This window comes from Saccostrea echinata, unplaced genomic scaffold, assembly GCF_033153115.1.
Source record: "Saccostrea echinata isolate AGI-Se365-2 ecotype Australia unplaced genomic scaffold, CSIRO_AGI_Sech_v1 ptg000054l, whole genome shotgun sequence".
Classification (NCBI taxonomy): domain Eukaryota; kingdom Metazoa; phylum Mollusca; class Bivalvia; order Ostreida; family Ostreidae; genus Saccostrea; species Saccostrea echinata.
In genome coordinates this window covers 45,747,457-45,774,901 of record NW_026889803.1, presented here as the reverse complement: position 1 = coordinate 45,774,901, position 27,445 = coordinate 45,747,457, and the positions used below count along the sequence as shown (strand labels likewise).

At 33.7% G+C, this 27,445-nt stretch overlaps 1 protein-coding gene across 1 annotated transcript; it reads right to left on the bottom strand.

The window, feature by feature from the left end:
• Positions 1 to 2,812: 2,812 nt before the first annotated feature.
• Positions 2,813 to 26,935, bottom strand: LOC133205491 (probable cytochrome P450 49a1). The gene is made up of 10 exons (XM_061341321.1): positions 26,851 to 26,935; positions 10,713 to 10,894; positions 10,213 to 10,438; positions 9,495 to 9,673; positions 8,684 to 8,870; positions 8,310 to 8,490; positions 7,778 to 7,941; positions 7,624 to 7,705; positions 7,261 to 7,479; positions 2,813 to 3,107 (listed from the first exon to the last, which is right to left on the bottom strand). Exons 1-10 carry the CDS (start codon positions 26,877 to 26,879, stop codon positions 2,988 to 2,990), a joined length of 1,569 nt encoding a protein of 522 aa, XP_061197305.1. The 5' UTR covers positions 26,880 to 26,935; the 3' UTR covers positions 2,813 to 2,987.
• Positions 26,936 to 27,445: the final 510 nt, after the last annotated feature.

Genomic DNA, 27,445 nt, shown 5'->3' with positions numbered 1-27,445 from the left:
TAATTATTTTATCTTTTTTATACAAATATTCATTATTTACTTTTATATCTTGATAATAATAAAAATCACACTCAAGTGATATATTTCATCTTATATTTTTATATGGCAAACATGCTTTGAAAAGATATGAAACGGTTTAAGAACTTCTGTATTGAATGACATGAAATGAAAATGAATACTGATAAACACTTGTACGTAAAACCTCCGTCTTGAAAACATTTCAGCAAGCTTTAGTCATTTTCTTAGTGGAAAGAAACCAAAAAAAAAATCTCGTAATTTTGAAAAAATGAAAACATCATGTATTAATTTATCCTCACATCACATGTATAAACATATAAGATTTACAAGATTTCATTAGCCCAAATTGAGCCCCAGGAGAAGCAAGAAAGGTTTACAAACAAGAAAGAAGTGGAATGATCCAAATGATAGAGCAAACATGATCTTATGCATAATTGTATACTGTATACGCATAAACATGAGAAATACTGAATATACTGAATATGCATATTGCACGTATTTTTTATAATCCATGTAAGCATATTAATTAATCTGTTTAATATATTAAGTCAAATACATTCAAATGTAATTTTTAAAATTAAATCTTAAAAATATAACATTTATCGTAAAATTTAAAGATCTGGTACAAACAGAATGTTTTATAGTAACATTATCAATCGGTAATCATTTTTGTACAATGTTTGAGTCAACAAGTTTTAAAAAAAATGAAACATTAATTTTAATACGGTTTTAAATCATCCCTATCTATACAGAATCGTAAGCATTCTTTCAAGATTAGTTTTTCAAAGGACTATCACTAAGCCATTCTCATTTTTTCAACAGAAAGTAAACGTTGATTAGCAGTTGACCATTGACAAATTTCTAGATTACAAAAATTCTTTTTCATTCGCTTTCCTTGTTTAATTCAAAATAAATATTGGGACTTCACTCTTATTCCATATACAGAGTAATAAAAAGCAATATATATATTGAAATTGACATTTATATAATAAAAAAAATCATGTACCCATATATATATACTGACACGTCATTATTAATTTCTGTAAAGATATATCATTAACAACAGATTTTGACACGTCATTATAATTCGCTACAAATTTACATGTCGCTGTTTCAATATCCTTCATATATTCAATTAAAATAAACAGCATTATCTATAAAGAATATTAAACAATAGATATTTACATCTCACTATATGTACACTTCTCTAATCCGAAAAATGGAAGAAAAAAAAAACAAGAAATCTGTGAGCCAATGTTCGATAGTAATAGTCCCGCTCTGATGTGAATATACACTGTACGCTCTCACGTGAATACACACAAGTTTAGTTGCGACAGAAATTTGATACGGACATACGCACGGATAAACAGGAAGTTGATATCGGATTCGTACAAAAATTAATCCCACCATAAGACATGCAAAAGCAAAGAATGTGCCAAAATTTCAAGCATTTGCCTGGTGTAGTTGTTGAGAAATCTGCGACGGAAATGTGGTACGGACAGAGGCAGGGATAAACCTGTCAGGAAGTTGACATCGGATTCGTACGAAAATGAATCCCACCATATTGCATGCAAAAAAAGAGTATGCTAAAACTTCAAGCATCTTCCTTAAGTAGTTGCTGAGAAATCTGCGACGGAAACTTGGTACAGACAGACAGACGCAAGGATATACAGGAAGTTGCTATCGGATTCGTCCAAAAAGGAATCCAACCATATGACATACAAAAAAGAGTATGCTAAAACTTCAAGCATCTTCCTTAAGTAGTTGCTGAGAGATCTGCGACGGAAACTTGGTACATACAGACAGACGCAAGGATATACAGGAAGTTGCTATCGGATTCGTCCAAAAAGGAATCCAACCATATGACATACAAAAAAAGAGTATGCTAAAATTTCAAGCATCTGCCTTCAGTAATTGCTGAGAAAAAATTGCGACAGAAATTTGGAACGGATAGACGTAGGGATAAACAGGAAGCTGACATCGAATTCGTACAAAAATGGATCCAATCATATGGCATTCAAAAGCAAAGTTCAAGCATCAGCGATGAATACTGTGGAATCATTGGTTTTCGTGGTGACTCAATTTTCGCAGAATTCGTGGGTACATGTACCTCTCATCCACGAATTAACATCCTCCACAAATTAATAAACTATGGTTAAAAAGAATACACGATATTACATCTCTACGAACATGTGAATTTAAGCAATCCACGAAAATTGGCCTCAATGAATTTTAAGGATTCTACAGTAGTTGTTGAGAAGACTCCGACGGAAATGATACAGAGAGACTCACGAATAAACAGTAAGTTGACATCGGATTCGTACAAAAAGGAATACCACCATATAACATGGCCTCAACAAAGAGTGTGCTAAAATTCCAAGCATCTGCTTTAAGTATTTGCTGAGAAAACCGCGACGGAAATTTGGTACGAACAGACGCAGGGATAAACAGGAAGTTGACATCAGATTCGTACAAAATTGAGTCCCACCATATGACATGCCAAAACAAGGAGTGCTAAAATTCAAGCATCTGTGAAGAGTAATTGTTGAGAATTTGTTATGGACAAGCAGACACACAAGTATAATTACTGTATACCCCCTCCTTCAGAGCGTGGGTATAATTATAGATAAATTAACAACATGTCACTGTCAATTTCTGAACTGGATATCAATACACAATATATTGTCACATTAATCGTTCTCTGTAATGAAGACTTGTATAAATGATGTATCTGTCTCAATATCATGAAGAATAACAAAAGAATGATATTGACACATATTATTTTATATACAAAGGATACTATCATTCTCTATACTTAAGTTTACTTAAGAGTAATTAATGACAGGTCACTCTTGTTCTAATATCTGTTTATTAAGAGTAAATCTTGACACGTCATCACTAATTACTTTCAATTGGAGTATTTTCGTTGATAAGTTACTATAAACTTCAGAGTAGATATAAAACGGTCACTATGATCGTGCTCTCAACTGAAGGTGAAGTCTGGTTGTCGGGCAAGCAAATATCCGGTAGGTAAATTCCAATTTTTCTGGCATTTCCGAAGTCAGCGAAATTTGAAAGGCTTGGATGAGCTGAGAATAAAAGTGAAATGTAACTTAATTCTGTGTAATGCAGTATAAAATGACTTATTTGTCTCTATGCTGTAACAGACAAGGGGTGCTTACAACTTGATGGTCAACTGAGCGTCATGCGTATTTGCATATAATTTCTAAAATCAAATCATTTTTGTCATATACTTGCTCAGTATATTGCTCTCCTAGAACACTTTATGTAAGTCTTTTCGTCAATGAACTATAATATTAAGATTTAGACCCCATAAGAATAATAAATTTTTCCTCCAGTGACCCTTGGAACCCCTGTGGCAAAAATCGAAATTCCAAAACCTCAGTGCACGTGTTAATTTTATATGCAAAAATTATCATATGAATATATTTCAACTGTATCTTCTACCTGAATTCAATTTCACAGTAAAGATAGAATAATGAACATTTTGTTGTTCTTCACAGAACATGCAATGCGACAACAAGTTTTTGTACATCAAGGTTGTAAGACAATAATTTACAACAACAAAAATCAGCTTAATGATTTTCATAGCATGTTTAAATTTCAAGAAACCAGTTGCTATCAAACTTACTGGATTGATTGATTGTATGTTCCTTAACGTCCCATTAGAAAAAATTTTCACTCATATAGAGACGTCACCATATACCGGTGAAGGGCTTCAAATTTTGACCTTTAATCGGCACTCAGGGACATTGAGCAGTGAGGGATCTTTATCGTGCCAAAGCCTGCCGTGACACGGGGCCTCGGTTTTTAAGGTCTTATCCGAAAGACCCGCAACTTTCACTCAAAAGTGCCGAGCGCATGGCGAAGGAACAGTTGCTACCAATTTTTTTATCGACTTAGGTCAGTCGCGGCCGAGATTCGAACTCATGACCGCCCGATCACGGAGCGAGCGCTCCACCGACTGAGCTACCGTGAACGGTCTAACAGGATTGAAAATCAAACTTCAGTTTCTAGCAATTCACACATCCAATTTTGTTCAATGTATGCTAGCATCGTAAAAAATCCAAAAATTATTATGCTAATGCTTAGATATATATAAATAGAAATAGAAATAAGTGTCCCTGTCATTTAAAAGAAAAAGCTAAAGCTTAAATAAAATGCCCAGTCGCCTTGATGGTCACCGGAATATATTGAGTTTCTTAATGTCTGACCACTTTGGCCCCATATGGTCAAACATTGAACCGGAACTCTGGACCTGTGTGACAAAAATTTTACAGCTTGCCTAAGACTGGGAATACCCTTAGTTTACAAAAGGAAAACAATTTCAAAGATTAATTTTCAGTTTGACAAACTTGCTCTGCCATGGGACGGGAAATCTAGAATCATGAATTTTACAACTATACGACTAACCAAAGGCATAAGTACATTCATGTATTGTAATAATGCAAACAGTTTGATTGCAAGATGTCCATGAGATGGCTCCACCCTGGAGACTAAAATATGGGCCCGGGTGCCAAGAAATTCATAATTTTGATACAGGACTTGGTGCATGTTTATTATAAGTCATGGAAATTGCCTGTTAAATGTCCATAAAAAGATGAGGATTTTCAAAGATGTAATATATAGTACTAAGCCCCATCATGAATTCTAAACGATGGACCCAGTGTGGTCATGAATTTCACATTGGGGGGGGGGGGGGTAGGTAAGTAAACATTGTATTCATGCAAACAGTTTGTCAAGTAGTAATCCATGAGTAAAAAATGTATTTACAATATATGACCAACTTAGCCCAACCCTGTAGCTTGAACCATATGGACCCAAGTGGGGCATGAATTCCACAACTTTGGTGGAGGGTTAAGTATTTATCAAAATCAGGGACAAGGTTTGCCTGATAAATTTCCATGATTAGAGTAGATTTTCAAAGATGTAATGTATTTTCAATAGATAAATAACTAAGCCCTATCTTAGCCCTGAACCAAGGACCCAGTGTTTTCCTTTACAATACATGACCATGCAATGTGTCTCAACCCATAGCCTGAAACATATGAGTCAAAATGGAAAAGATTTGTCTGATAAATTTCCATGATTAGAGAAGATCTTCAAATATGTAATGTATTTTCAATAAATAACCAACTTAGACCTATCCTTAGCCATAAGCCAAGGACCCAGAGACTATGAATTTCACAACTTTGATAAAAGGGTCATTGCGTATTATAATCACACTAATAGCTTGACTGCTTGATGTCATCAAAATCAACTAGAACTGTCCAAAAGGGACAAATACCCCCCGCTGGGTTTTTCAGAGAAGGTACCAAATCACTAATGTTTTCAAGATGTGAGAGGTGTTCACAATTTGCTTAAACATTTAGATTGAAAATTTAATTACTCATTATATTTTTTTTAATGAATGAAACTAAGGTGCAGCCTAATAAAACATCAATACTAGTAATTACAGTGTTTTTTATTACATTGAAAATATAGTTTGCAACTATCTGTCATCTTTGTGAGACATGACACTCTGCAAATTGATTGTTGAAAAAAAAATATCATAATTAATTATACAAAATCAAATTGATCTTAATACCTTTATATCAAACTCATTTTAAAAATAAAAGGTTGGTTCCAGTAACTATGTATTTTTACAGACATAAATTACAATTAAGAGACTTAGACAACAGAGATCTTTATCTCTTTCTGCCCAATTCCCAGGAGATATAGATAAGACCTGCTTGATCATAGATGCCCTAACAGCTTCCCACACTGAACTCATTAATTAATCTTTAACTGGATGCATGTCCACTCATTACTCCCAAGGGACAAATGGATTTACACTATCTGCTGTGTAATGTAAAAACTTTTTTAATACTTTGTGATTTTTTTTTAGTTCTAATGAGTAGTTTTAAGCTGTAGTTCACATTTTTGTTCAGATGCTCTAGATTCTATGTCTCAAACCTTAGACATGAACCCGAAATGACCAAGTCAATAAAAATGAAAAAGAAAAACACCTGTAAAATGCAGAAAAATTATCAAATAATGTTGAAAATACCAGGTGCACATCTTCATATGGTAAATAATAAGTGTACAAATTTTCATACAAATCTATGCAATAGTCTCTGGGAACAGATCCAGACAAAACAACATAATAAAAATGAAAAAAAACCCCTGTAAAATGCAAAAAAATTATCCTATCATGATGAAAATACCAGGTGCACACCTTCATATGGCAACGAATAAGTATTCAAATTTTCAGACAAATCCTTGCAACAGTTTCCAAGAAATGGTCCGGACAAAATCTCATCTACAGACAGACGGACAGACAGACAGACGGACAGACAGACGGACAAGCTGATTCCAATAAACCCCCCCTAAACTTCGTTTGCAGGGGGTATAATTAATCATGCAAACAGCTTGCCTGCTATATGTTCATTACCAAAGAAGACAATTTTATGGGATATAATGGATCTTAAACATATGAGCAATTTAGCCACACACTAAATCCTTACCTACAGCCAAATGGCCATGAATTTCACAAATTAGGTAAAGGGGTCATTGCTTATTATAATCATGCTAATAATTTGACTGCTTGATGTTTATGAGAAGAAATAATTTGAAGATTGAATTAATTTTGATTGATTTGGTACCAACCCTCAGGCCTGAGTGGGAGAGAGAACAAATTTCAAAATTTGTGTTCTCTTTGCCCATAGATGCTTTAGACCAAAGTTGGTTGAAATTGGTTCAGTCCTTTGAGAAAAAAAGCTAAAAATGCTCAAATATTAATGCACAACGGATGAAAACAGATAGAAATAATGGCAGCAATATGTTACCTGAGTGACCCAGTTGAGTTAAAAGAAAATTAATTTTTTTTTATCATACAACTGTAAAATCTTGTATTTACATGGGGTCGAATTTTCGAGGTTTGAGGAAAAACTATTGATTCTTGGGGATTTGATTTCTTGGTTGAAGAAATGCAGAGTTATATATTTCAAACTTTACTGTGGAAGACTTCTTCAGTCTCTCCATACCATGAAAACAATGAAAAACCAAACTTCCAAGAAAATTGGTGATTTAACAGTAACTCCTTATTTATGCAAGATATAATCACGGTATATTGATTCTCATTCAAGATTTTAAAAATGGGTTGCATGATTATCAAGGTTGATTGACATGGATGGGATTGTGAGAACAATCTACATGTATTTTGGGCTCTGATAATCATACCTTGGTTGTTATGATGTAGATCTCACTTTCAGCAAACCTTTGTCCAACACAACCTCGTGGCCCAAACCCAAAAGGGAGATAAGCAAATGGATGGTTGTGTCTAGTTTCTTCATCTACGGATTTATCGCCCCTTAAAAATCGCTCCGGAATAAATTTGTCAGGATCTTTGTAATATTTCGAACTTGTGCTCATGTTTCTTAGTGGAATAAGTACATCTGTCTAATAAAGCAAGACAAACCTCAATAAATGTATATATGATTAGCAAGTATATTTTGAGCTCTGGTTGCATTCAGGCAGTAAAACTACTCGTTTCAATAAGTCCATAAGTTGAATGACAATGATTTCATATTATTAAATACGTACTCCTTTTGGAACTTGGTAACCTCCAATAATAATATCTTCATTTACCCGCCTCAGAGTCCCTATGCTAAGGGGGTAATTCTTCCTACAGTAGAAATGGAAAACATTCAGGAACAAATTTAAACATCTTTATATATATTTTTTGTTTTATTTTTACCTTAGAGATTCTTTGACACAAGCTTTCAGGTAGGGCATTTCTGTCAAAGCCTCCTTGCTCAGGTTACCCTTTCCAATCACAGAGTCAATTTCTTGAAAAAGTCGTTCTTGCTTATCTTGGTGTAAAGCCAGTTCATGCCACAGGAAAGTCAGAGCATTGGAAGTCTGTGAATCAAAATCATTCATTTACTATAGACTCATCCAAGTAGCAATCTATTTAACATTAATCATGACAGATATTTGTGTATCGTAAGTGCTCCTTAAATGGGAAGTGTGAATGTATAAATAATTGAATTTCCCCTCTTTCAATTCTTGAACCTCAAATGAAACCAGCGAGTGTCTCTTACTACGAAAAACCAGTATTCTGTATGAATTATGACTTGAATGAAAAAAAGAAACTACATCATATGTACATGTTGATATGTATATTTTTAAAAGAAAATATCAATTCCAATCAAAAATATCTAAAATCAAAATCAAACCCAAAACGTTTTAAGATTGAGAAGAAACAGTTGTGTATATCTCAGACTCACTGAGTCAATGCCACCAACAAATAAGTCAAGAATCAAACTCTGGGCTTTTTCTGGAGTCATTCTCGCACTGTAGATAAGAGCATACAGGAGATTAGGCTCGTCTGAGAGTGAGTCCAACTTCCCCTCACTTTCTAGTTTTATCATCTCATCCAATGCTTTGTGCATTTCATTACTCGCAACCCTGAAATAAAAAAAAGACTTCATGCATCTATCATAGTGTCCATGTAGAACAGAATCAAGAAATTTATTGCTAAAAGCAATACTCCTTCGTCAAACAACTGTCACTTGCAAAATAATACTTAAATGAGGAGAAAATATTCTGTTTTGCAGTTGTTTGAAGACTTAGATGCTGTTGGTATATACATTTCTCTCACCTATACATGTTGTCCGCTGCTTTTGCAAATTTCTTATACAGTGGAGTTTTGAAGTATTTGTAAGGTTTTACGTGTCTACTTGTTTCATCAATGCCGCGGAAAAAGACTCCCAAGTCCTCCACGAAATCCAGGTTAGCTGTTCCATCTAAACATCCCAAACGTCTGTTGAAGCAAAGCATCCCTACACCTGAAATATTTGTACAGGTGTTTGTCAAGAGTAATTTATTTTGCTACTTTTTTAGAAAGCAAAACGCCTTTATCTGGTGAAACATTTTGAGATCCGTCGTCGGAACCGTCAGGTTTTTTTCTTTGTGAATGTGGTGAAACGGAGAGAAAACCCGTGGGTTCCAACGACGTTTGAAGTCTATGTATTTGAAAGTTAAATAAGTATTAAGTCGAAGTCAAATACCATGCCAGAGAATCAGGGAAACCAGATACATGTACTTTTATGTGGATTTATTGTTTCTGAAACTAAGATTTACGTACATGTAAGAGATGCATACATGTACATGTATACGTACAATGTATTTATTTAGTTATATTTATGTGATTATTAGTTACATGTATAGTTACAATTATGATTTGATATGTCAAAGCCATTTCATCATTTTTACAAACATTTTTTTGACATGGATTCTTTACAAATGTTACATGCCGAAGATCCATGTCGAGCTTTTAATTAGTCAGCATCAAGTTTACCTCAACCAGGACTATTCAAATCATCCCAGTAAAATGAATATTACAGGAAACTAAGCTATTGGACTTATGAAACATATACATGTATATTACACCTTTTATAAAAGTGGCTTACTTTCTGTTGTGAAGTTAATCAAAGTTTTTAAACAGTCTTTTATTTCAAGAGAATCTCTGTATTTGGCGATAAAGTCGTCTGCTACTGGTGTCAGAATTGGTAAATATGACGTCACGGCAGTGGGACGCAACATTTGGTCATTTGCAGGTTTTCTCAGCTTTGCCCATTGTTCACCTTGCCTATAAATAAACAGCATGTCTCTTAAAATGCACTTAAAATGTGCAATCTCTGTCTTACAACGCACATGTAAATAAGCAACCTCTCTCTAACAATGCGTCTATATATAAGAAATCTTTTCTCTATAATACTCCTATAAATGAGCAATTTTTCTTTTACGACATTCCTACAAATTAGTAAATTCTTTCTCTCATGACGAATCTTTAAATTAGCAATCTCTCTCTCTCTCTTACAGTGTGCCTAAGAATTAGCAATCTCCCTTAACAATGCCCCTATAAACTAGAAATCTTCTCTAACAATGCGCCTATAAATATGAAATCTCTTTTACAATTAGAAATCTCTACAATGCCTATAAAATATAAATTCAAGGATGTGGCAAAGCCAAAACCAATTTTAACACTAGAGAGATGAAAACATATAGAAGTATAAACCAAATCACATTATTTATAATAGTGGCAATAGCATGAATCGTCTGAGCATTCTGAATGTCCACATTGGTACATGCGTATCTCAAAACTGATCTTAAACCTGTATACTTAACAGTGATGCTAGTCCAGGTGACAGATTCTTTCTCTTGTAATAGACGTCTAGTATATCGATTATGGGTCGGTAGGGTTGTTTTTCTGGGTAACCAAGCACCTGCTGGGAAAACTTCGGGTTGGATACCACAACCATCCACTGGCTACCAGCACGGAACTTCATTATGTCACCATATTTATCAGCAAAAGTTTGAACTAACTTGTACATTTTCGGGACTGTGACTGAAGCTTGAAACAAAATATATTTAAATTCAATTGAGTTATTTCTATAAAATGGATAATTTGTAATCTTTTTTTCTATCAGCATTAACAAACACAGCAAAATATAAAATTCTGAGCTTTACTATTTTCAGGTATTCAAAACATAGTTACATGTACACACCCTCCTTCAAAATAAATTTTGAGAAAAACTAGATTGCACTCACAGGGTCAAGTCGATATCGCTACTCTATCTTTTTTTTTTCATTGCTCACGCCCTCTCTCTCTCCTTTAAAATACATACTAAAAGGGTGAAAATGAAGAGCTGTTCCCAGATACGGGAGACTGTAAATTCCACCAGGACCCGGAATCTCTTGAAAAGGTTTTGAATTCCTGGTGGCGGAACTTGTTACTTCAGGCGCGGCAGACGTATGTTGATATCTACACGCACGTAAGAGGCTCATAAAGGATCGCTGGATGGGTCCCCTTATAACAGCAGTAAATAAATCATAAATGAAAAATCAAAAACTTTTTTCTTTCTTTTAATTATAAATACGAATATTAATTCAAATATTCAGTGCGACATGGATAGATAATCATATAATTGTTGATTTTACGTACAGTGATATTGCACACACCTATATTGAATAATTCTCATTCAGAGTTACTTCATATAAATCAATGGGACAATACAATTATACAGCCAACTTGTGTCAATATTCACCAGTATAAGTACAATAACTCTATACCATATACATATATCAACATCACAGGAGTCTTAAGTTTTATCGTGGAAAAAAAATTCCGGAAATTTTTTTTCTACCTTTTCTACCCGTTGGGGGAGGGGGGGGGGGGTAAAATATGTTTGGGTTTAGCCCGTGAAGTTTTGTGACTAATTGTTGTTTGAGCTATTTATTCTAGTAAAAAAAATTCCAATCTGCTTGACGACTACAGGCCTTGTATAGCCTTTTTCCACCTTGACAGCTCATACCCGACTCTGTAGCCTGTTTAAACATTCCTTATAGCTAGGTCTACGCCAGTTTTACCAGGTGTGAAACTTTATAGAATGTGGGGAAAAGGCACTCCTCTTCTGGCATCATTTTTAAATCCTTAACTGTGTGAGCATTCCATAAAAAATTTACGATAAGGTTTCATAAAACCTAAAAATGAGGTAAAAATTCAAATTCTACGGAATAATTGTTCATACCAAATGAGTGAATTAAAGTGATTGGATGACAAATGCTCATTCCAAAATAGATTTTATAGTTAGACGCAGGTAGAAAATATGTCGTATTTTTGAGGTTGCGCCGCATGGTTATACAATTGCTTACAAAAAAATTAACTATTTATTAAAAAAAAAAACAACTCATGATTTATTGATCATTCTACATATAGAAAAGATTTTGCTTACTAAAATGGTAAAAATTAAATGACGTATCTCAAACAGTTTTAATTCTATGGCGCTATTTTACGAACTTTTTGATAACCTCTTGTTTACAGCTTCACGAAAACGTTAAACTGGGGCTTATTATTAAAAAAATCCTACATTCTGGATCCCTTCCAAATAAATTATATCATACTGACAAGTCCCACAATACAATGAATGTTTTTATATACCAAAAGTGCAAAAATAGATAATTGTCTGTTCTACTCCAGTCAGACTTCATTTGAATGCCAACCCATTACTAACCACAATATACAGGTACATGTACAATATGTTTATTCTCACAAAATTTGTGCAACTAGATACACACAATCGTGCACACGCATAATACGATAAAAACAAGAAGCTGAAGTGCCTTAAGGTTCACCCGAATAAAATACAACCCTGAGCAGGGATTTTCAAAGACTTAATGAATTTTCACTATATAATCAATAGAGCCCCCATCCCCCTAACACCAGAACCCATGACCCTGGGGCCAGGAATTTTACAATTTTGATAGAGACACCTTTGTTCACCATAATTACGCACATAGTTTATCTGCTAAATACCCAGTGTTTGCAATATATAATCAATAGAGCCTCACCCTAACACCAGAACCCCTGACCCAGTGACCCAGGGATTTCCCAATTTTGGATGAGGCATCCTTTCTCATTATAACCATGCACTTAGGCCTTACTTTGCTTAATATTAAGGTGCAGAGATGAAAATTTTTAAAGAAATGATGGAGTTTCATTATTAAAAGATCTCCGTCCTAACATGCACCAGAACCCCGGACCCAGGGTCCATGAATTTCAAAAAATTTTGAAATCATATCCATGCAATTAGTGTGACTGATAAATATATATGTTGAGAAAAGAAGATTTTTAAAGAATTTATGCATTTTCACTTTATGATCTATAAAGCCCGATTTTTACACCAAAACCCCTTACTCAGGGGTCATGAAATTCACTATTTTGGAAAGGGTGCCCTTTTTCATCATACTTTGTTTGCTTTATGCCCCAGGGCACAGAAGAAGATTGTCAAAATAATAATGCATTTCACTATATAATGAATAGTTCTACTGTTCTACACTCTAACATCAGAACCTCTCACCCAGGGGTTATGAATTTCCCATTTTTATAAGAGGTCACCTTGCTCATCATTACTATGCGATTAGTTTGTATGCTGAATACCCAGCCAGGGGCAGAAAAGAAGATTTTTAAAGAATTTATGCATTTTCACTATATGATCATTAAAGCCCCACCCTAATGCCAGGCCCCTCACCCTGGGGCAAAAACTCATAATTTGGGAAGAGGCACTCTTGCTCATCATAATCATGCATTTTCTTTGTTTATTAATACCCAGGAGCAGAGTAGACAATTCTCAGAGAAAAAATGCATTTTCAGTATATATACATGTTACGTACAGCAATAAAAACAGAATCCCTGACCCAAGTTTAATGAATTTCACAATTTTGGAAAAGGTACCATTGCTTATCATAACCATCATGCACTTAGTTTGTCTGCTGAATTTATAAGAGTAGAGGAGAAGCTTTTTATAGATATAATGCACCACCTAGCTTAAAAACCCTTGACCCAGGAGCCATGAATTTTACAGTTTGGTAGAGGGCTCAATGTTTATACTTATACAATCATGCCAACAGTTTGAGTGCTTATGGGTGAATTAAAAAAAAATGACCATCAAACTGAAATTTTTTGGAAAACTTCAACTACTTCTAACATATTTTTCACTTATATCATCATATTCCACATGCATTCTAGTTTAAAATCCTGAAGTGGCAATAGAATAGACAATTGGATTAAAAAGTTTCAGAATTTTTTTAGTAAAATTTCTTTTGAAAAAAGAAAATATCATTACACCTTAAAAGACTTTCTAAAATACATAATCACAAGAAATTATAGTTTTTTATGCTTCAAAATGGTAAAAGGGGTATAAATGATTAAATCTAGACCTTGATTGAGTATCTTCTCTTGTATGTGTGACAAAAAATTGGCTTTTTGATTGTTATTTTACATTATTTTTTCAATTCACACAATAACCCATTCTTACTTTGTAAATTAATTTGTCGTTTTGATATTTTTGATCGTTTACGGCAGGTTTTTCATATATTGAAGACCTTGAGACATGATTATTTGCAAAGTGTAATATATATAAATTGTATATAAAACTATATGTGAAATGATGAAAACTATTCCCTGAATTGACTAGAAAATTTTTGTAATTTGTTGATAGACATAGTGTTTAATTTTTGAACATCAGATAGTATCAAACATTTTTTAAACTCATTTTTTAAGTAAAGACTAGACTTTGACCCGTGCGTGCACGGGTTGACATTGTTATGAATGCATCCATGTGCATATCGGACATTTACAAAATAGATACATCGACACATTCATATTGTAAGGTACTTTTGAAATAAACAATGAATGTGAATATAATTCTGGGTTTTTTTGTTTTTGTTTTGTTTTGTTTTGCAAAATTGTTGCGTAACGGCGTAGCGCAGAATGGGTTTGACCCCCCAGTTAGCTATAAATCAAGTCATGAGTTCGAATCACGCCGGGCTTACATAAATTTCACCTTTCCAAACAAATTTAATAAAAGAAACTATGGATATTTATTGAAAATATGACAACAACAAAGAGTTGAGCACTGCTGATACATATCAAGCAAAGTAATGAAAATGAAGAAATGTGCTAAGCTGATATTTTTACACAATCAGTCATTAAACTAAAGGTGTAAAAAAAATTTTGTTACAATTTTAACACTGCAGGTCTCAACTTGTTCAAAATATGACCTCAACAATAAAAGAGTTAAGCACTGCTAATACATATACTTTATATATACACAGGTAATAGACATATATAATCTGTAAAAGCAGAAATGAAAATGGACAAATGTGTTATACTGGTGTTTATATACGTAACGTACTGAAAATCAATAACAATGATTTAGATATTTCACCCACTTTTGTTTTGAGTGTTAAAGAAATTTTTGGAGGTGAAATGTAAACAATAAAATGCTTTCTTTGATGGTTCACGTGGGAAATGCACGGCGCAAGCATTGCAGAAAAAAATTACATAATCTGCTAATACGGGTTACATGTTTTTTTTCTGCAATGCTACTTTTATGCTAGTGTCATGCATATCTCGCATGAACCACTTAAGAAAGCATTTTATTATTTAAATAACAGCTACGAATGCATGGTACATATGCATGGACATACACGCGGGTAAACAGGCAGGACAATAAACACAAAGGCATACATAAAAGACAGGAGGTACGTGTTGTTGACAACATGGCTATAGGATTTGACTGGTTATACCTGGGTCCCAGGTAACTCAGGGGGTGTTCACCGTATTGTTGACAGACCAGGGTCAGAGGTCATTACATGTATTTACATAATTTAGCCTACAACAATGCTATTAATTTCACTACACTCTCCTAAGAAATATGATGTGAATTTTTTGCATGGAATCAAATATTTCTTTGCCCGTAGTTTATGTTTCATATTTACCGCGTTATAAATTTTAGCAGTGAAGGTAATAGTAAACATGGCGAACAAACTCAAGTTACAATCATTTAGACACATTTCAAATTGAAAATATCAGTTATATTGACATTATTTAATTATTTCGATTTATTTCAAAGTTAAGAAATGAAAATAATGTTATTGTAATTTTTGGCGGAAAAAGAATGCCTACTTCACTAAGATGTGATTCTAGCTGGAGTTGTGACCCCCCCCCCCCTTCCCCTCCAAAAAGCATAAAAGAAAGGAAGGATAAAATAAAATCGAGTAGTTACATTAATATTGCTCCTACGATAATGAGCTTTTTGCCTCCGTTGAGATGGCCAGAGACATACACATGTAAATAACATAATAAATGTGTCTCCGAGATGGCGATTGATTACCCACATGGCTACAATATCACATTTGCATGGATAAACTCAGAAACGATAATACAAATACGTGTTAATTTTCATTGGAAATTTGCTATATATTCTGTTCATATATATTTATCATTTCCTATTAGAGAAATTATAAAATAACAAATATATATCTCCTACATTGTAAGTAGTTACTTTTGAACACCGTGATTTAGCGTGAATGTAATGCGCACTCGCAAGATTGTAAAAATCCAAAAAATCCAGATGATTTCCGGAATTTTTTGAGGAATTTTCGTTGATTATTAATTAGCGAAGCTTAATTGAGAAAAAAATAAAATCAAATTGGTAATCTTCAAGTACCAATGATGTTTAAAATATATAAAACAAAAGACAGTACTCTTCCGATTTATCGGTATTAAAGGCCAAAATTCGAGTCTATAATTTTAATATAGTAGTATAGATAGTTGAAAAGCATTGGTAATTATAAAGCAGTTTTGTTGCACTCCTGACTGCAGTAAAATTTAAAATTAAAACAGTAGAACACAAATATTCATAGTGTTGGCAATATCAAGTGGTAATGAAACTGTGCAATGTTTATAGTCCAATACTTAATTCATAATTAAGTGCAAGTCTCTGTAAGAATCAGGCAAAGTAGGTTTGAAAGTGAATCATGAGGGTTCTCAGAATTTGATGATTTTCAACATATAGATTTCTCTTGTGCTACAATCAATGTATGCAAAGTGAAAAAAGTTTTGGGTCATGGTTACTATGGAAACATGACAAATAAAATTTCCTTAGCAACCAGTCAATTTTCCATGTGTATGGACAAAAAAATCACAAATCTTTAGGGCTTGAAATTTATTGTGAATATTTAATAATTTCTTCTTAATTATTCTTATCGTAAAGATAAACTTTTAAAGTGTTTTCACAATGCATTACATAGGAATAAGATTTTGAGATATATCTGTACAAGACATGGGTAGATATGCATGTTTTGTGTTTTTTGCTGATTCAGCATTTTTGTTGATTTTGGTACTTTTCAAAGCCTTATTACTCAAACTTCTAGCGTAATACAGGAGTTGCAAGTATTTCGCATAAAAGCAGAGGAATGTCTCTTTTGGACTTTAAATTCAAAAAGGTGTGTTTTTTGAAAATTCCAATCCGTTGCCTAGCAACCAAAATGGATGTTTTGATAAACAAGAGGCCCACGGGCCTTATAGGTCACCTGAGTATCATGCAACAACTTCGCCACAATGGATTCATGTTTTAAACCAGAGGCCATGAAATTCACAATTTCGAAAGAGGCACACTTGCTCATCATAATTTTACATTGAGTAAGCTTACTTAATACCTAGAAAGAGAGCAGAGGATTATCAATGAATTAATGCATTTTCACTATGTAATCATTAGAGCCCTGCCCTAACACCAGAACCATGATGCAGGGGCCATAAAATTCACAATTTTGGAAGAGGCATCCTTACATATCATAACAATACTCTTAGTTCATCAGCTTAATACCCAGGAGAAAAGAAGAAGATTTTCAAAGAATTATTGCATTTTTACTATGTAATCATTAGAGCCCCACCCTAACACCAGAACCCCTGACCCAGGGGCCATGAAATTCATAATTTTGGAAGAGGCACCTTTACTCATCATAACTATGCATCAGTTTGTTTGTTAAATACCCAGGATCAAAGAAAAAGATTTTTAAAGAAATAATGCATTATCACTATATATTCAACAGAGCCCCACCCTAACCCCAGAACCCCTGACCTAGGGGCCATGAATTTCACAATATTGGAACAGGCACCCTTACATATCATAACTATACTCTTAGTTCATCAGCTTATTACCCAGGAGAAAAGGAGAAGATTGTCAAAGAATTATTGCATTTTTACTATGTAATCATTAGAGCCCCGCCCTAAAACCAGAACCCCTGACCAGGGGGCCATGAAATTCACAACATAGGAATAGGCACCCTTATTCATCATAACTATGCCTTCAGTTTGTTTGCCCTGGATCAGAGAAGATTTTTAAAAGAAATAATGCATTTTCACTATACATGTATATTCAACAGAACGCTGCCCTAACACCAGAACCCCTGACCCTGGGGCCATGAAATTCACAATTTTGGAAGAGGCACCTTTCATCATCATAACTATGTATTTATTTTGTTTTCATAATATCCAAGAGCACAGAAGAAGCTTTTTAAAGAAATAATGCATTATCACTATATATTCAACAGAGCCCCACCCTAACACCAGAACCCCTGACCCTTGGGCCACGAAATTCACAATTTTGGAAGAGGCACTCTTTCTCATCATAACTATGTACTTAGTTCATCGGCTTAGTACCCAGGAGCAGAGGAGAAGATTTTTGAATAATTAATGCATTTTCACTATATAATCATTAGATACCTGCCCTAACACCAGAACCCCTGACCCAGGGGCCATGAAATTCACAATTTTAGAAGAGACACCTTTCCTCATCATAACTATGCATATTGTTTGTTTCCTAAATACTGAAGAGCAGAGGAGAAGATTTTTTAAGAATAATGCTTTTCACTACATATTCAACAGAGCCCCACCCTAGCACCAGAACCCCTGACCCTGGGGCCATAAATTTCACAATTTAGGTAGAGGGCTCAATGCTTATTACATTCATGCCAACAGTTTGCCTGCTTGATGCCCAGGAGTAAAGAAGAAGATTTTTAAAGATTGCATTAATTCTGATGGTTTTAGCCCCACCCCTCAGGCCCCAGGGGGGTAGGGGTCATGAATTTCACAATTTTTACTCCCCTTCACATATAGATGCTATGTGCCAAATTTGGTTGAAATTGGTTCAGTGGTTCCAGAGAAGAAGCTGAAAATGTTCAAATGTTAACGCACGACGAACGACGGACGACGCACGACGCACGCCGACGGACGAAAACAGATAGCAATAGGTCACCTGAGTAAACTCAGGTGACCTAATAAAAATGGAAAATCGTACAATGTAAACATTATTAATCTAATAATTTGTTATCTGAGAGTATAAAAACACAGTTTAAAGTAAGGAAATATATCTGAGACACATTTGCAAACCAAAAAATATTGTAAAGATACTTATCTCCATGGCAACCACAAATTCTCCATTGCAACAAAGCAAATAAAGTCACTTTCGGCAAATATTTATGAACAATTATAAAATATTAATCCACAGTTCGTTAGCATATTGCGATTAATCAAATTTGATTTTGTAATAGATGTCTTAGCAAAGTACACTTTTATAATTTAGCCCATTTTTATACTTTTAACCCAGGGTAACAACATTTGAGCACATAAGAACCAAAATATGTTATGGAGAGTTACTAACAATTTTCTGTAACAACTTGAACTTTTTTTGGCACGCAAGATTTTCGGCTATTTTGAATCTTTATTGACCCTTCACAAGCACTCAAAAAACCAAATTGGCCATTTACATATAAAAATAAAAACAATAAACCTTGTTGCCACTTAATATGTAAAGAAAGTATTTGGAATAGATCTCTATATAGGTGGTAACCATGGTTACAGTCGGCATACATTTTATATACAGAAAAACGGCCAGTATTATCTTATTATGGGAGTTGCATGACTTAACTTTATCGGCAGTGATAAAGAAACAATAAAAATAGTTTACCTTATGAAAAGAAGTTTTAGCAATATTATTCTAACAATGAAAATATCGGCTGCCATGATAACACATCATTTGTGCCATAGTTATAACCCAGCAAACAAAGACTGTAGTATAAAGGAATCACTTTGTCTGTCTGTTTCTGTGTTCATTTGTCTGTGCAGTCATGATGGGGTCATAATTTCGTAATGGAGAAAGATTGAAAGTTCATTCTTGAAAAAACGATTGTTTATAATCTGAGCTTGAATTTTGACTTTAACGTTTCACCCAAGGTCATTTCAGCTAGTTCAAGGTCGTTGGCAGTAAATAGTGTAAAATTTGTCTGGTCTATTATAAACTTTCTTATGGAGGCACATCGGATATTCATACTTCATACAGAGATTGTTTAAGAGGTGTATCATATTCTTCATTCCAGTTCAAGGTCCTTTACAGATAAATGTATAATTCGTGTCCTGACCACATTTCGAATTATTGTAAGCTCATGCTTCACAAAAAGATTTATGCCCCATTGGTATGTTCAAACCGTAACCCAAGGTCATTCCAGTAAGATCAAGGTCACTTCAACAAAAGGTGTAAAATATGTGTCCAGGCCACATAACTTTGTAATGGAGAGCCATTTCGAAGTTCATTTTTGGCATAGATTACATGTGAACAAAGAGTGTGTCATGGTCTTGACCCATGATAATTCTAGCAAGTGAAAATCACTGGCAGAAAAAATGTTAAATTTGTGCCAGGTCTACGGTAATTTTCTAATGGAAAGTATTGGATGTCCATACTTCATAGAAAAATTGATTATGACCTTAAAGTATGTCATGATTTTGACGAAAGGTTTTTTGATCAGGTTCATGATCTATTTAAAAAAATGTATACATTGTGCCCTGTCTACATCTTGAAATGATTAAACACTGGAAGCCCATACCTGACACAAATATTGCTAATGTCTCAGGGGTGTGTCTTCATATTTATTCAAGATCATTTTGGCAAGGTCAAGGCCGTTTCCAGGAATAGTGTCAAGTTCATTTCTTGTTCACAGCTCTTTAATTGAAAAAAACATTGAACGTTCATTTTTCACAAAAATATTACACATGGCCTTTAGGTATGTTGTTGCCTTGATCCAAGGTCATTCCGGCAATGTTCAATGTCACTTTAGGTTAAAAGTGTAGATATCATATCAGGACCACTAATATTCTCCTTAATAATTTGTATCAACATGTATAATTTTGGAATGTTGAATTGGGGACATTAATAGGCTGTTCCACATTACTTTGGTGAATAATCTAATCCATACTTTGCAAAAGTTGTGTCCTTTTGCGGGGTCAACCAAAAGGTCAAAAGGGAAAAAACGACTTTTTCCTACCAAATATATGGGCGTGCTCCGATGCATCAATTGTGTTTAAATTCTTTTCCTTCAATGTATGGGTAGCCTTATCCTGTGACAATCAGTATAGAAGCAAAATTTTTTTCTAGTCAAATGACAAAAATACAAACCAGAAAACTACAAAGCCTACTGTGAGGGTTCTACTGGTTCTTCCTCAAAGATGGCGACCAAGGGAAATAAGTTTTGAAAAGTATGGATTCAAGCGTTTGATTTATGTAATCGTAATGTGCTTTGCATGCACTATGCCTAAAAAGTAGTCAGGGTTTGATACATGGTGCACAAGCCGGAGGTGCATGCAAACCACAACACTTTTGTTATTATTATGCTGACTGTTGTATAAAAGCAAAAATATTTTTTTCGATTTCCAACGTTTCATCACCTCTTACAAACATCCTGGTATACCCCTATTATTACGTCACGATGTGAAACAATTACGTCATAATTTTTAGTGTTTCATGCAGTTAGGTATAATACAGAAAATTTCAAAGAACCTTAATATAATAAAGGGATAAAAAATTGTAAGAAACTATTTTAAAAAAAAAAAATGTTTTGTTTTCTTTTAAGTGTCAAATATTTGAAACTAGGTTTATATACATTAAAATAAGTGTTTGATAATGGCGTCATGTCGGTAGCAGCACGTCGGACTGACAATCTCGTGATCGTGAGTTCGATCCCTGGCATGGGTGATGTCGGATTTTCTTTAGAAAAAGAAGCCGTGCACTATTACGGCATAGAATACTTACGCCTTATAAACTCTTAGAACACTATGCGAAAATAGATGGGTATTGATTATATATAGAGACAAACTGACAAGAAGCATAATATTTTTTGTTAGGGAGACTGATTGACATGGTAAGAAATGAAACAATGTTTGAATTTTTAGCTCACCTGAGCCGAAGGCTCAAGTGAGCTTTTCTGATCGAAAATTGTCTGTCGTCGTTGTTGTCGTAAACTTTTCACAATTTCATCTTCTTCTCCAGAACTACTGGGCCAATTTCAACCAAACTTGGCACAAAGTATCCTTTGGTAAAGGGAATTCAAGTTTTTTTTAAAATGAAGATTATTTCCCCTCTTCCATGGGGAGATAATTACAAATTAGTGAAAATTAATGGCATCTTTTAAAAATCTTCTTCTCAAGAACCACTGGGCCAGGAAAGATGAAACTCGTGTGGATTCATCCTCAGGTAGTGTAAATTCTATTTTTTTCAAATCATGACCTCCGGGTTTAGGGCAGGGCCATAATGGATGATAAAAGTTTTACATAAGAATTTATAGGAAAAATCTTTAAAAATCTTCTTCTCAAGAACAGCAAAGCCATGATTGGTCATATTTATATGGAAGTATCCTCAGGTGGTGTAGATTCAAGTTTGTTCAAATCTTGATCCCCTGGTATAGGGTGGGGCCACAATGGACGATGAAAGTTTTACATAGGGGTATAGGAAAAAAATTTAGAAATCTTCTTCTCAAGAACAGCAAAGCCATGAGTGGTCATATTTATATGAAAGCATCCTCAGGTGGTGTAGATTTAAGTATGTTCAAATCATAACCCACCCCCTAGGGTAGGGTGGGGCCACAATGGATGATAAAAGTTTTACATAGGAATATATAGAAAAAAAATCTTCTCAAGAACAGCAAAGCCATGATTGGTTATTAACTATTCGGAAGTATCCTAAGTTAGTGTAGATTCATGTTTGAAAAAAATGATGACCCCCTGGGGATAGGGTGGGACTACAATTGGCAATTAAAGTTATGTATATGAATACATAGGAAATTTTTTTTAAAATCTTCTCAAGAAAAGCAAAGCTATGATTGGTCATAATAGATAGTGTAGACTCAGATTTGTTCAAACCATGACCCCCGGGGGTAGGGTGGGACCATAACGAAAGTTCAAACTTGTAGGAAAAAAGTCACAGACAAAGAAATATGTAAGCATCTTTAGTTAGTGTAGATTCAATTTTGTTCAAATCATAACCCCCCCCCCCCCATTCCCTTTTAGAGGGTAGGTCAGGACCACTTATGCATTAAAGCTTTTCAATTCTGAACTGATTTTTGCTTTTTTCCCCAGCCACAGTGCTCAGGTGAACGATGTGGCCCATGGGCCTCTTGTTGCTTATACCCCCTAAATTTATGGTTAATTACATGGCTTAACAACTTTTTAGATCACCTGAGTCACTCAGTGGACCTATTGCTATCCGTTTTTGTCTGTCGTCGTGCGTCGTCCGTCGTGCATTAGCTTTTGAACATTTTCAACTTCTTCTCTAGAACCGCTAAACCAATTTCAAGCAGCAATACAGAAAAAGACAGTTATAGACCAGACACGAATTTTATACTTTTAACTGCTAGTGACCTTGAACTAGCTAAAATGACCTTGGGTAAAAGTCAAGATACACCCTCAGACTATTAACAATTTTTTTTTTTATTATCAAGAATGAACTTGTAATGTATTGTTTCTAGATTACAAAGCATTACAAAGTTATGACCCGGACATGATTGCATGGACAAAAGGACACAGAGACAGACAGACAGGTGATTCCTTTATACCCCAATCTTTGTTTGCTGTGTTATAACTTAGGCACAAATCGTGGTACTATGCTGTGTCATCTCGGCAACTGATATTTTCATTGTTAGAATAATATTGCTAACTTCTTTTCATAAGGTACACTATTTTTATTGTTTCTTTATCATTTCTAAATTCTAAATACTTTCTTTACATAATAAGTGGCAACAAGGTTTATTGTTTTTATTTTTATATATAAATGGCCAATTTGGTTTTCTGAGTGCTTGTGAAGGGTCAATAAAGATTCAAAGTACCCGAAAATCTAAATTTTGTTGAAATCAACCTGTCTGTTACCATGACAACTAAACTTTGATTGATTTAAAATTCTGTTGTCAAACTATTATAATTGTAACTATTATAAAGAGCAAAGTTTCATGATAATCGGTGACCTTGCGTGCCAAAAAAAGTTCAAGTTGTTACAGAAAATTGTTAGTAACTCTCCATAACATATTCTGTTTCTTATTTGCTCAAATGTTGTTACCCTGGGTTAAAAGTATAAAAATGGGCTAAATTATAAAAATGTACTTTGCTAAGACATCTATTACAAAATCAAATTTGATTAATTGCAATATGCTAACGAACTGTGGATTAATATTTTATAATTGTTCATAAAAATTTGCCGAAAGTGACTTTATTTGCTTTGTTGCTATGGAGAATTTGTGGTTGCCACGGAGATAAGTATCTTTACAATATTTTTTGGTTTGCAAAGGTGTCTCAGATATATTTCCTTACTTTAAACTGTGTTTTTATACTCTCAGATAACAAATTATTAGATTAATAATGTTCACATTGTACGATTTTCCATTTTTATTTATCAAAACATCCATTTTGGTTGCTAGGCAACGGATTGGAATTTTCAAAAAACACACCTTTTTGAATTTAAAGTCCAAAAGAGACATTCCTCTGCTTTTATGCGAAATACTTGCAACTCCTGTATTACGCCAGAAGTTTGAGTAATAAGGCTTCGAAAAGTACCAAAATCAACAAAAATGCTGAATCAGCAAAAAACACAAAACATGCATATCTACCCATGTCTAGTACAGATATATCTCAAAAAAAAAATTACATAAGAACTTGTTCTGTTGTTTCAGGGAAGTTGAAGAGGAATTACTTGAATTTTATGACAATTTTTTAGTGTGTTTATTTTTAACATTCATTAAAAAAATCACAAAAGAGAAAAAAACACATCTGAATTGATAAAATTGAAAAAAGAAGGATTTTAATAATAAAACTGTCAATAATTTAGTATTAAATTATACAAAAAGATCATTATTAATTAATGAATACGTCTAAGCATGAATAGAAGTGTTTTCATCACACAACTTGAATCTTTAAAAAATGTGTTGCACTCCTGACCATAGAAATATAGATCTGAAGCACAGACAGATCCTGTAATTAATAAATCTATTTGGTAAAAATGTTCTTTGTGTCTTTCTTTTCCAAAATAAAAATCAGAAAATCATATAATGATAATAGTTTTTTCATGCTTGGGAGTAAAACATCAAATGTTGCTCTCCTGACATTATTGGGTATGCACATATACTTGACTATAATTAATGCTGCTTGTGATTTATATACATTTTTAAGTTTTAAAATGTATATCAGTTATTGTTTTACACTTCGAAAATTCTTTTTTGTCTTAATTTTCTTTCAGAATTTTACAGTTGATGTTTTTTTCGCAACACTACATTTTTTCTGTTGCACTCCTGACATGGTATAACATTTTTTTAAACATCAGCCATGACCACAACTTGATTAAACAAAAGTTACTACAGCGCACATTTAATAAAAGCTCAATACTTTGAATATTATCAGGAAAGTCTTTATTTTCAACATAAAGCATTATTATTTATTTCACAGATCTCCGAAAAATATTGAAATTGCAAAATGTCACAAAAAGGTGTTTCACTCCTGACAATTTTAGCATCATTTTTGGGCATAACTTTTTTGTTAATTGAGATAACAACGAGATATTTGGCAGGTATTTAGACACTATCTAAAGACATATGTTGAGACATAGAAATCTATTTTCATTGCCTGTGTGATAGAGTGATATTTTAATTTATTTTATTAAGTGAATATTATATTATATAGTTCAGTGACTTAATATTCACGTGTATATATTTTATTTTTAGCATCGCGCAGCATTTCGTTTTCACGGAGTTTTGCGCTCACCGTTAATAAAATTAATAAAATATTACAACTTCATTTGGTTTTAATCTTTACTTATGTTCTAGAAGTTCTTACTTATCCTGAGGGTATATAATGTTATTGGTCAGTTTTAATATCCAAGCTTGCGATTGGTTAGGGACGTTTTTCCCGCCGATCTCTTTGTGTATCGGTCAGACATCTATAGACCATTGAGAAAGTGAGATGAGTATTTTTGGTCATCATTATATACAATATTAATTTTGAGACGAGACCTCAGGACAGAGACTGTAAGTTGACTTCTATTTCTTTTATCTTTACTAATTCTTATTCTATACTTTCCGATAATTCATCGTCTTTGATTTTTAATGTAATTTTGTGAAGATATACTGAGTTCAACTTTATCATTATTAAATGAAGCTTAAAGTATAAATTCTTTGAGTATGTAAATAAAATATCAATTATGCAGAAGTGTATATAGAATATAATTATTGTTTAATAGGAGTATATATATCAAGACCCGTTATTTTTATCGGGTGGCCATTGTTTGAGCCTTGATCCACAATCAGGTATACCTACAATTATTTTCTATTTATTGTGTATATATTATTGCAAATAGATTTGTGAACTATTCATTTTATTTGTAATAGTTCTATTTGGAATAGTTCGATTTATATTCTCGTTTTCAAGACGTCGGTGTAAGGGAAATAACTTACTTTTCCATGTATTTATTTCAATGCTCAGTATAATGTGTAATACTTTTATGATCGATTATTATAAAGTAATTCATGCCTAAATTCATGAATATCATTATAAATGTAATATGGTTGTTTGTTTTCTAAATACTTATAATTTGTTATTGATATTTTCAGGGCTTTATTGATGTATTTATTTATTCAACATGACAAAATAAAATGATCGAACCTTAGACGCAGGAGTTCTTCTTTAACACCATAAGAAAACCCTGTTACACCTGTATTTTTATTGTGGGTTGATAAATATGCGTTGGTCATTTTTTTTTAATTCACCCTTATTGTCCATTATCCAGGAGTAAAGAAGAAGATTATTATTTTTTTTACGGTTTTAGCCCCACTTCGCAAGCCCCAGGGGGCGGGGACCATGAAATGTACAAATTTTGTTCCCTCCAGCCATTTACACTATTTGCCAAAATTGATTAAAACTGGATCCGCGGTTCCAGAGAGTTCTGAATCAAACGTTAATTCAAGACATGACACACGATAAACGACGATGGACGAAAACAGAGACCAATACATGTACATGTAGGTCACCTGCATGAGTGACTCTAAATTGACCTAAAAAATGATTTTTTTCTTTCGATCTTTTCAAGTACCCAGTTCTAAGTGGAATTTTCTTACCTGACTTGACCCATGTTTACAGTGGACATTTAAACTGCAGGACGTTTTGATTTAGGCTACGTTCTGGACAGATCATTTACGTAACCTACTGACCTATAACCAAAACAATGAACCCGTTTTTTTACTGTAAATTTTTTGCATCATATATGTATTTAATAAACATATTTAGAATATTTGAGACACATTTAGAGAATTTTTAAGTATCTTTTGAAAAAAAATTGTCGCTTTGCTTACCTGCACGTGCATTCTGTTTTGTTTGTGAATGTAAACAAATGGCTATGGAACGCCGTAGCTGTCTTTCGTATATTACACTTAACAGGTTCGTTTCGTGAACGGTACGTTTAAGACTTGTGAACGGTACGCTTCTTGTTCTTGCAAGGTACGCTTTGGTGAATGTTTGAAGTTTGTGAATGGTATGTAAATGAAGTGGGCGAAGCCCGTTTGCTCAAGTTTGTCTACTATTGGCTGGTTCGTAAATAATTATTCATTCAAAGACAGATGATATAAACTGACAAACTTTTATAAACAATTTTGGAATTTTGAACATCGTAGAAAGTAAACAATTTCTTAATCATGTTAATATTTTTGAAATTTA

Excerpts from the sequence above, each read along its gene's own strand:
- LOC133205491 (XM_061341321.1), bottom strand. The coding sequence starts at position 26,879 with ATGTCCACTGTAAACATGGGTCAAGTCAG. Across the intron at positions 10,439-10,712 it reads TCTTCATTTTCACCCTTTTA|CTTCAGTCACAGTCCCGAAA; the intron begins GTATGTATTTTA and ends TTTTGTTTCAAG. Across the intron at positions 8,491-8,683 it reads GCAGCGGACAACATGTATAG|GGTTGCGAGTAATGAAATGC; the intron begins GTGAGAGAAATG and ends TTTTTATTTCAG.